At 26.8% G+C, this 12,133-nt stretch overlaps 1 protein-coding gene across 1 annotated transcript; it reads left to right on the top strand.

Annotated features, from left to right (window-relative positions):
- The first annotated feature begins 605 nt into the window (after positions 1 to 605).
- LOC145843208 (activin receptor type-1-like) lies at positions 606 to 3,248 on the top strand. Its single transcript, XM_082950667.1, has 6 exons — positions 606 to 690; positions 1,951 to 2,121; positions 2,318 to 2,465; positions 2,676 to 2,812; positions 2,903 to 3,042; positions 3,117 to 3,248. The coding sequence occupies exons 1-6, from the start codon at positions 606 to 608 to the stop codon at positions 3,246 to 3,248; spliced, it is 813 nt and encodes a 270-aa protein (XP_082806793.1).
- Positions 3,249 to 12,133: the final 8,885 nt, after the last annotated feature.

Below are 12,133 nucleotides of genomic sequence, written 5' to 3' on the forward strand. Positions count from 1 at the left end.
TATCAAAGCTATCAGAAACGCCGATACATAAAAAGATTTCTTTCAAGAATAAAAACTGCATTTATAAGGGGAAGTTAGTTTATGTTCAGTTATTTGAGTTTACAATTATTTTAATATAGTTACACTGAGGATTTAAGCTAATTATTTTTGAATTTATGCAATCATTGAACTTAATTTATTAGTCGTAGTTAGAGTAAAACTAGTGGATAATGTTTAAGTTTTGTTAATAAGCTTAATTGTAAACAATTTTATATTAGAACTTTAGTTACAAATTAAACAGTTTTAAACTATTCAATTTTGAAATAATTTTGTTTTATACTTTAACAGTCTAAAAGTTGTATGATCTTTAGCAACTGGAACACTTTTTAAATGTTGCAAGCCATCAATATTTAAATAAAAATGTTTGTTATTTTTTAAAACACTAACAATCGATTTTATTAAAACCAAATAAAATAATTATTAGCAATAATTAAAACCGTTTAGTTGCATTTCAAGCTCACTTGCGGTTTGAATTGCACAAAACTTTCATTGACAGTTACGCTCAAGTTTACACGACTACCTACAAAAGCCGCACGGTCGCTGTGAAGGTATTCAACAGAAGAAACATGAACTTGTGGAAAAGAGAAAGCTACATTTACGGAATAACAACGCAACACAGCAACCTATTGAACTTCATTGCGGCCGACACAAGTAGGATTTTGTAAAATAATTCAAGTATCTCTAACTTTGACACCAAATTACTTATTGTTTAACATCGAGCATAAGATTAGAATAAACTTAAGCGAAATGTTGAGTCATGTAAGCTAATTATGTCTTAAGTACTTGTCTTTAATTGGTGCTCAGTGATGCGTTTCTTTTTCATTACTTGAAAAACAAAAGCATGTTTATTGATTTTTGCAACTAGAAGTGACGATTGAATATTTGTATGTTTTATTAACCGGTAATGACACGTACCATTAAGTTTATTGGTATTACATTAATTTTATAGAGTTTAGCTTGTGTCTACGATTTTAAATAAAACACACTAAAATGTTAACATATAAAACTTAAACATTTTAAACCTGGTCTGTTTTTTATCTACAAATAATAAATTTTTAAACTATGTGATTATGTCTAAATTCAATTTTTTTGTTTCAAATCACTTTTTTATAAGTTACAATTTAAAACTATTATAAATACTTCTTTATGTTTAAATGAATCAAAATATTTTAATTAAAAAAGACAAAGAAACCAGAGCTACTTAACTTTTTTATAAGTTTATAAGATTGGGCTCTTACTCTTTAACTGATAGTTTTGTGGGATAATGCTTAAACCAGTGAGGTTACACTCAATAAAGTTTCAGATTTTTAGTTAGATTTATAACTTTTGATAATAATTTATTAGAATTTTCTTTGTCAAACAATTCAATATTTAAATGGGTAAAACTATAATGGTGCTACTAGTTTTTGAGCTGAAGTAAAAAAAAAATCTGTATGTGTTTAAACATTTTATACACTTTAATCAACAATTAGTGTTTAAAAGATAATTATTTTTACAGCTCACTATTTACAATAAGTAAAATACTTAATTAGATTTGGGGATGATTTTTTTGGATGTTTTATTGCAAAATGTATGCATTATTTAAAAATAATATTAATGTATAGTTTCATATTAGTTTTTTGGTTAACTGTTTATTATACTTGTAATTTTTGTATTTGTCTACAAGAGCAGTTTTTTTGTATTACATTTCTCTTTTAATGTTATACAAGAGTATAAACAAACATATTATATACGTAAAGTAAGACTTAACAAAATATTTATTTTGGTTCTTTTTAAACTTCAGTATAGCTTTTTTTGTGATTATAACTTCTCTACAAAAAATATTTTCCGATACTGTACACAAAGGGCACTTTTTAAATCAACTAACATTCTAAATGATTTAGATTTATTGCAAATTTAAAAATATTTCAGTCGCAAAATGGCCTTATAGGGGTTACATAGTGACAGACTACTACCCATATGGGTCTCTACACAGCGTGCTAAGGAAAGCAAAATACGACTTTTTGGAGTGCACAAAACTAATGGTATCAGTGACTGCAGGGGTGTCCTACCTGCATGAAAACGTTCTATGTTCAGGAAGCGGTTTGAACAAATTTAAATTTTGTAGCTCAAAATTCTTAAATTTACTAAGGTACTTCAGTTGTATTTTTTCGTTCAAACATTGCAAATAAAACTTAGTACGATAATGCATTTTTAAAAGTAATCTTTCATAGTACATATGAAAGAGAGTTGTTTAAAACACTAATGTACTCAGTTTTAACTTAACAATGAAACTCAGGTAGAAAATGCCGCATAGCGCATCGTGACGTGAAATCTGAAAATTTTCTGATGAAAAGTAAAGACGAGGCGGTTATATGCGACTTAGGCTTCGCAATAAGTCAAGATGAAAATTTAAAGCTCAAAGATTATAATGTCGGCACAATAACGTAGTTTTTTAGTTACATAAAAAATTAAAATCTCATTTTTTACAGAAATATGCTGCTAACTTTTTACAACATAAACTTGTTGAAAATTTAAACAGTGACATAAAACTAAGCTATTAAATTAACAAAGTTTTTACAAAATTAAATATTCTTTTGTTGAAATATAATAAATTATTTATGTTTAAAAAAAAACTAGCAATGAAACTTTTAAAGATACCTAGCTCCGGAAATTCTGAACAACACAATATCAGCTAATTACAAAAATGACGATTTCAAAGCAATTCTATTAACAGATATGTACAGTTTATCGCTGACCCTTTGGGAAATAACTCAGTGTATTGAAGATAAAAGTAATAATTTGTCTGTTTTAGTTTATATTGTTGTAATGTTAATAATTTTTACAAAATGCAAAGGTATTTTATTATTATGAAAACCTGCAGGTTTAGGTATAACTCCAGTACATCCGAAAAATCCTTTCGATGAACAATTGAACAACAACATCCCAACAAGGCTAAACATGACAGAAATTGTAAACAAATACCGCCCGAGTTTTAAAAACCTTTCCAACGATCATTCAGAGGTTATAAACTCAAATTTTTAGTAGTTTAAGAATGTTACAAAGCCATTGTTTTGTGTTTATGCGTAACGTTTTAGGAAGTGGCCAGGCTGAAAAACCTCATTGAAAATTCTTGGAGCGGCACAGAGACAAGACGTATGACGTCAACCAATCTTGAGGAGGAACTCCTTCGCCTCAAAACCAATTGCGAGGAGCTAAAGAAAGGTTAAGATTTGTTTTAAAAATGTTAAGGTTTAGCTAATTTTTCGGTAGTTAACGTTTTTTTTCATTATTTAATAAACAAAAATATTGTTTCTGTTTAAAATAAACAAAGTTTATAAGCTATGACTAAACTCTAAATGCGTTTTAATTACAGAATTATGAACACAACCACGAGAAAAAGAAAAGAACTTTTGAGTGATGGGGAGAACTGATGGCTTGAAAACTATTCCAGAAATATCTTAAAAGTGTAAAAGAAAGTACAAAAAACCAAATCTGGATATTTCATCTACCAAAAGTGGTAAAAAAAGCTTTTCGTATAATTTACGACTTCAAAAAACATGAGATAAATTAATAAACTTATTTAAACTATCTATAATAAACTTTAACTATTATTTTCAAGCTTTTAAATGCAAGTTATTATTTTAGCAATTTATTTTTCTGTTTATTATTTTTTTAATTGCATGAATTATTTTATATTTCTAGCAAGTGTTAAAAAAATGTATTAGATATTGTTAAAGTGTTTTTTTTAATAACTTAAACTTTAACTGTTTTTGATTAAACCTGCAATGCATTGTTTTTGCAAAAAAAAAAGTTTAATTCATTTACAAGATCAATTAAAGTTATTGAGTTTTGTCATGTTAAAAAGTTGCCCAAAAAATCTTTTTTAATTAAACATAAAAAAAATCTACTTTTAACTACTTCATATAAAGTTTTATAAACTTAGTTTAAACTCTGTATAAGAGTTTAGCACGTTTTGAAGTTTTAGAGTTTATAAAATAAAATAAAAAGAAGCCTTTTAAAGATTTATCTAATTGAAATTTTTTTAACTGTTATAGTTTTTGTTTTGTTTAGCTTCACGCAGTTATATAAGTTGTATTGTTTATTGCTGTATTTAAAACAGATGACTTTTTTTTATTAAAGCACTTTGAAAGTTTTGTAAAAGAACTATACATAAATTTAGATATAATAATGTTAAGTATTTGTTAGTTTATCTAAAAAGTTTTTATTTTATAATTATTGTTTTGCGTGTGACTATTTATTTTTCTTTTTATTTATTTTTTAAAAGTTTCTAAACTAAAATTTGCAGTAAAAAAAACTTTAACTTACTACTATTGTTTGAAAAGCAGTCACTTTGCACTGTTATGTTTCATTCACTTAAAATGACGTAAGCTCTTATCTTGAAAGAATCTATTTGACATGCGACAACTTTGACCTAGAAACTTTCCATTGGCAACGTGCAATCTTTTATTTTCACTTTTTGTTTAAAGTAATTTAGCTAGCGCTAATGACTTTTAAATATTGATAGCTTTGTTTCACAATATATAATAATTAATTTTGCTGTTGGTTGCGTCTTATTTTCAACTTTTAATTTTGTAATTTAAAAACTATGTTTAAAATGTTTAACTTTAATGCTATAAGTGAATATTTTAAACTCTGTAATAAAAATAAACAATTAAGCTTCATTGAATTTATTTAAAAACTTTTATGTATGTAACATGACTAAATTCTGATATTAAATATATTCTGTGTCAATTAAGTTTTAAATTAGTACTAAAATGAGCATAATTATTTAAAATGATTGAAAAAATCTGTTATAATGTTTTAATCCACCTTGAATATCAATTTTTTTCACTGCAAATAACAAATAATAAGTTTGCAAAATAAATAAATAAATTTCAGTTCAAAATTTAACATCTTTTTTTTGTAAATTACGTTTTATATAAATAATCTTCTAACGAGATAAATGTTGGTTTTATATGAAAGTTTTAGAGAAACTTTTTTGTTAAGCCTTGATTAAACAACTAAAGTTTGTTAGGGTTAAAAAAAATAATTTTTGATAAAAAATCAGAAATTAGCAATTGAGTTTGACATACTGTAAAATAGAAACAACATGACCTAGTTTGCCTGTAGACGTTTTTGCATAAGTAAATGTTACATAAAACATTAAGCAAAACTATGCGTCACATAAAAGTGGATTAGCTTAGCCACAAAACATATGTAGGTTAATTCGCTTGAGTTTAACGGGTAATTATCCGTAAGTTTTTATTGATTTAGAGCTAAATAACAAATATTTTTCTTAACTTAGTTTAAGAAACTAACTTAGTTTTTAGTTATAGAAATAAAAATTTAGGGTAAAAGTATCAATTTTTTACTCATTTAACTTTATTATTGCAGTTTGATTGATTGTTAACATGTTAAAATAATAAACTGAAAACCAACTTTTGTAACATATACAAAATTTGTTATTGTTTAAATTTTAAATATTAATGCTTATAACAAGTAAAAGTTTCAAATTCAAAGTTTTAAATATAAACTGAACTTATTGATCATGTATGTTTAAAATAAGTCCAAACAAATTTCGGTAAAAGTAAAGACTGTAATTTATATGTGTTAACAAAACATGTTTTATTTAGAAACTCCAACGAAATAAAATTGGTTTAACTGGATGTAATAAAATTTAACTCATATTTTGAATAAAAATTTAAGTTAGATTTTTGTTGAAATGTTACTGTTAGAGCTAAAGAAAAGAGAAAAAAAATACATGTTTATTTAAAACATATTGTTTCCATTTGATAATGCAACTGTTTCGTTATAATTAGAAAATATAGTTTGTCCATCATAAAAGTTTACAATAACGTTAAATTAAATATATTTTTTAAATAAACTAAACAGAAATAAATTTCTAATCAGTACGTAATATCGCGATTAAATGCAGCTGTAATAAAACTAAATAATGTTTAAACAAACTAATAAACATTTAACATTAAAAGTTACACATTACGTAGAAACATAAATGTAAGAAAACTATAATAATTGACCAAATTAAACACAATTAAGTTTGTGAAAAATAAATGAAGAAAACAAGTAGGTCAAATAAACAAACTTATTTTGCCTGGAAAGTTTAAGTATCAGAATTAAAATACATGTCTGATTTTTTTTAACTTCTTTTCTAGTATTTGAGACTAGGATTTTCTTGAGTTATTTTTTGATCTGTAGTTTTTTTCTTCGTTTCATATCTTGCACAACTTTTAAACATGACTCTTAAAACAATTGTTCTGTAATGATTCTTAATCATCAACTTACACTAAATAACTTTTTTTTTTACATTAACTTTAAATATACAAGACTAGTTTAAGTATACTAGTTTATTTTTGTTACAGCAATTGTTAACTACAGTGTCAAATAATAATGAGCGTGTCTAAACGCACTTCTGTTTAGTTTTTCTTGAATTAATATTTTACCTTTGCTTTACTGACTTTTTAGTAAGAGTAGAGTTTTTCAGTAAATTTAGTTTCAACAAAACAAACATCATTATATAAACAAAAGTTGTCAAGCTATACTGTTTTAGCAGGTAGACTTAAAAATAAAAAAACACTCAAAGCTTTTTGAACTAACAGTTAGTAAATTTTTGACACTTGTTGTGAAAAGTTTTTTTAATGCTGATTTATAAAGATTCTATTAAACTTTGCAGTTCTTTATACAAAAATTGTTAGTCTTTAAAGTTTGACCTTATTTTGTGTTTCGAGCTAAAAATTTAGACAACATTTAAATATCAATGTTTTTTACGAACAGTTTTAAGAAATGTATTTGAAAATAGCAAAAGATCACATTTGCTTGGTATAACTGTTTGTAAATGTTAGACGTGATTAACCGGTGTACAGCTTTATATTTGCTGCAGCTTTAAATGTTGTATACTTGTATATAATCTTGAACAGACTCAAGTAAAACTTTATAACTTCTATAGCTGTTTCAGTATATAAGCATAACCACAGTAAGTAAAGAGCACGAAACGAAATTAACATACGTTTATATTTTAAAATACATATTTGATCTGTACTTTATAACTGCACTGTTTCTCTTTTGGCTATTGACTCAAGCTTAAACAAGATATCAATGTTGTTTTTTTGAATTTAAATAAACAGACGCTTTGTACTAAGTTTTTTTGATTAATATTCAAAACTTTAATGTTTTATATTTTAGCAGCTCCAAATTGCACAAAAATTATCAAGTTTATAAACTGTAATTTATAATATATTTATAAACATATCAGTTGTTGTATATTATGTAATAAGGTCGATAAAAGGTAACCCTGTTGAAACAATGTTTGTTTTAGGTATACTTCTGTTTTTACAGTTGTGCTACAAGCTAGATTTTCAGTCGAGCTTCTATAAACCGGGTATTCTTATTTTCAATACATCTGCTTTTACCTTCAGTTTATTCATCTTTAGCTTTGTGCTATGGTCAGTATTTTCATTTTTCGCTTACATAAAAACGTTACTTGAACGTTTTAATGTTTAACAGTTTGCTATATAAGTGGTATTTTGTGATATTTTTGCCAACAACCGCTGTACAGTTTTAACAAACTGTGTAGTGTTACACTTTTTCTTAATAAAATTTAATTACAACTTACAATCTCAACGTCCTGAACAAGACTTTGAAAGATATTTGTGGTGCGCGACTCGATAACCTAAAGGTTCTTCGTGCACCAGGTCCTTGGGCTAAATATCTTGAGCACCTTTTTTGTCGTTCAATAAACTAAAACTGATGTGTTTTATTTGTTTTGATTTTTTTAATGTTGCTTTTAGATTCGGTCAAATTATTCGTTTTGTAGCACAGTTTTTGGGTATTGTTAGTTGTTTTCTGTAGAAGTTTTTAAAAAATTAAATTTTATATTTTTGGATTAGACTTTATCTCGCATAACCATCTTTGACAATGAAAAAATTTTAAAGAAAATCTTTTTGAACTATTATTTTAAAAAATCCAAGTTACTTTAGAAACAGTAGAACATTTTAGTAATTTTTACTTTGACAAAATGTACATATTTTTTTAAAAAGATTTATCTTACAGTTTAATCAGAAAGTTAAAAATTATGGTAAGCATAGACATTTGGTAACAAATACGGTATAAATTTTGCAAACTAACTTGAAACTACCCTGCTTTTGATCACATATACTTTTCTATTTTGTATTTATTTTGTTGATTTAATTTTACTATTTTGCATCGAGTTTTTATTTTCTACATTTAAAGTCACATCTAAAAATATTCTATAAATCAAATTTGCTACAATAACTACGTCAAACTCAACACTTTCTTGAATCTTCTCGTAGTTTTTAAGTTCTCTTTTCAATGCTTAGAACAGATAAATTAGCTATTACCGCTAACCAATCGTCTTGCTAAGTATATGCCAACAATCAAAACTTGATATATGCATGTGTATAACCTTTTATACAAACAAATAAAATCCCTTTTAATGTAACTTTATTTACTGAACAAACTTTTGAAAAATAAAAATATTTTTTGGCAAATACATACATACTGTTTTCTAACAATGAACTATAGTAAGATAATCCAAATTAATGCAACTGAACTATTAATACTCTTCAATGTTTAAAACTTTACGTTGCTTACATTTACTAAAAGGAACAGCATCAGAAAAATAACCTAGATTCCAATTGAAATCGACTTTACTGTCGTACGACTCGCGGGCCGGCCAACAGAAATGTCTGGCCCACGACGTTTTAATTTTTGAAACTTAAAAATGAACTTATTAATGACAAAAATCTTATAGGTGCTTTGTTTTAATTTTTAGTTTACAATAGTTATTATTCCATTATACTTTAACTTCAAGAGTTTTCAAATACATTTCTTATGTATTAGAACCAAAGCAAGCAAAAACCTCTGGTTTGTGATGTACTTTATAAGTTAGAACTAAAAACAGTTAAAGCAGAGTTTTTTATAATGAATATTTTTAAATGTGCCAATAACTTTATTGTAGGCTTTTAGTGGTGCTTATAAGGAACTGTTATAATTAAACTTTTATTTAGCTATCTGAAAAAAGTTATGGTATGATATCTTAAGTTAACGTTGACGTAAGGTTTGTTTTCTGAAATGCTCTGCACGCGTAAGACTTTTGTTCTCATTCTTCACCTACCGTAGCGACAAGAAAGCAAAATATAATATTTGGAACTTAACTTAAAGTAAACAGCTACGAGAACTTTTAATTAGCTGAATGAAGATCCGGCAAGAATTAAGTTCGAGTAAAACCCGGCCGGATCTTAATTTCTTGACCCGTTAGACCACTACTAAAAAAACTGTTTTGGTTGGAAAAATGTTATAATGCCATAGTATTAAAAATTAAATTAAACATAAGCATTAAAAAATTTCAAATATAAAAAAAAGTTATCAATCATATTTAGAGAAGTTATCATGATAGAAAGAAACTTTTATAAATATTCATCATCTGTTTGTAATACATATTTATAACAAATTTATATCGTTTCATTTAAAACTTATGTTATAAGAAACACACCTGAAAGCCAATACTGTTGTAAAGCATGCACAACACAGAAGACTTGTAAAAAAAAATTGGATTCTATTTTTTATGGATCCCAAAATATTTTACTTTAATTTCAAACAAGCTCAGGCATATCGGATAAAAACATTATTACCACATTAACAATAATATTTTTATTGTGCATAACATTTATTTATTTATTTTAAAGCTATGCATGCACAGTTTTTCAAGTTTTAGAACCGTGGCACTGTACTATGTAGATATTTTTTGATGAAATAAATTTATATTTTCCAAACAGCAACAACAGTTTCATCCCACATTTTTAGTATGCCCAAATCACGATTTCCCAGAAGTAATTTAACAAACGCTACTTTTTAAGAAAATTCAAAATTAATCTCACTGACTCATTACAAACCCCAGAATATCTAGTGTAAGTTTTAAATCTGCTGTAATTTGTGCCTAATACCTTTTAGTTTTTCGTTTTAATACCCAAGAACGCTAGTGTGAGTTTCGAATCTGGTGAAATGCGTACTATGGCCCTGACTTCCAAAAAGGATCTAAATCAGGGTTTCCAGAGTGGGCAAAATGAGCTCCTTGGGGGGAAATTTCAGAAGTTTAGCAGGCCATAAGCTTCCAAGAGGCAAAAGAGGTGCCATAACCAGTAAAGGGGCCATAGTTTGAAACTAACACTAGATATTTGAGGGCGTATCTAAATTCTAAAGTTATTGGAGGGGATCAAAACCTTTAACATTTCTTCAAGGGGGGCCTTATAAAATAAGTTTAGAAAACCCTGGTCTAAATAAACATATCTAAAAACAGTTTATAAATTTGTTCAAAAGGTGTAAAGCAAGTTATCTAGAAACCAAGTTTTGATAAATTTTAAATATGTTTGAAACTTTTCAATTATTGTTAAGAAAAATACTTTTAAGCATATTAATAGCTGAACAAGATCATATGAGAGTATAGGTATTGACTGTTATACGAAAAATTATTTAGTAGAAGTTTATTTATTTAAATATGCTCAATACGAATAAAAAAGAATGTACTCTCGCCTAAACTCAATTTGATATCTATTGACTATTGTCTGACACAGCTAAAAAAATGGGATTCGGTGTGTTGAAAAGTGTGATATTTGCATCCTTAAACTTGGTGTTCATCACATCGTCCAGATCTTTGCAGTCAGTGTTGAACTTTTCTGCGTATCCACTTCCTCCGCTGCACAGTGTTCCATTGTTGATTGGTCTGAAGTAATAAAAATAATTGCTTTTTCTTAACTATTACTTTATAAAAAAAAGTTATGTACTACAGCTAGTATACCTGAATAAAACTGTTTTTCTAAAATGCAAATATAGTTTTGAAACGTTTTTTAAGATTCGTATATATAAATAAAACTCTAGTAGAATCTTTAAAACAGTTTATAAAGTACTAATACTAATACTTTTAATAAATACAAATAACGTAAAACAGCAGTTAAAACTAATTAACTTAGATACTGAACAAACTATTTAGCACTATCAAACCAAATCAATGTCATTCAACTCACAGAGGGTTCATGCACAATCTGATGAAGTGAACTTTTTCGTCTTTTTCCCCCTCACCTGAACACTCGTTCATTTGGAACCAATCGGCCCATCCCCCGTTCAAAGTCGTCTTCCTGTAATATCCGTCGTAGTTAAAGGGATAGGGCGCGATGTACTTTGTCATGGGATCGAGAACCTTCCAGTAATAACTTCTATTTTTTCGATCTTTTTCTAAAAACCCGTGCTGTGATAAATGAGTTGGGAATTTGAACGGGTTTTTAGTTGGTTTGACAGCTTTTGTTTTGTTAATTAAAAAAGTAAGCTTATATTTTAGGAAGGTCAAGCGTTCAAATTACATTTTATGTTTATATTATTTGTTTTTTAAGAAAAAAAAATTATGGTTCATTTTAAAATAATAAAGCATAACTAAGAACCTGTTTATTTCTAAGTAAAGCATAGTTTTATAACATACTTGAAAACAAAAGAACAAGTTAAATTTAAAAATAATGTACCAATAACCGAAACAACAAACTAGAGTTACTTGTAATCTGAAATTATATCTTTATCAATTTAGGCGCGTATGCTAAAACATTAATACAGTGCTTCCTCTATTATCCGGTCATGTTGGAAAACTTTTTTGTAAATAAGGATTGATTAGCTCTTGACAAGATAAAAACAAAGTTTATTTTTAAACAATCTACCTTATTTTTATTATGCACAAAATAAAACGTTCAGTAAATTTTCTGTTGATTAGTTTTGTTTTAAACTTTTTTCAACAAATCAAAAACCTATACACACAAGAAATAAACACCCTAAACAGTTAACTTATATTGCAACTCTTTTTAAAATAAGTTAATGAAAATTTTCTTGGCAGGGCTTTTCTGTTTTTTAGCATAAAACTCAAGAAATTGGATGAGTTGTGACGCACTTACTGGTGCAGCTTCTTGTTTGCAACCATAGTAAGCTAAGTAACAAACCATTTTCTGCATTAATAAAATGTGGGAGAATAAAAACTTAAATTACAATGGAACACTTCTTTTGTTTACCAGTTAACAACAAAATTAACTTTATTGTTCCA

This window comes from Thalia democratica, chromosome 8 (assembly GCF_965202585.1).
Source record: "Thalia democratica chromosome 8, ktThaDemo2.hap1.1, whole genome shotgun sequence".
NCBI classification, from domain to species: Eukaryota; Metazoa; Chordata; class Thaliacea; order Salpida; family Salpidae; genus Thalia; species Thalia democratica.

Coding starts and splice junctions, on each gene's coding strand:
- LOC145843208 (XM_082950667.1), top strand. CDS start 606: ATGAACTTGTGGAAAAGAGAAAGCTACATTTACGGAATAACAACGCAA. Junction 691..1,950: donor CTTCATTGCGGCCGACACAA/GTAGGATTTTGT, acceptor AAAATATTTCAG/TCGCAAAATGGCCTTATAGG. Junction 2,813..2,902: donor TCAGTGTATTGAAGATAAAA/GTAATAATTTGT, acceptor GAAAACCTGCAG/GTTTAGGTATAACTCCAGTA.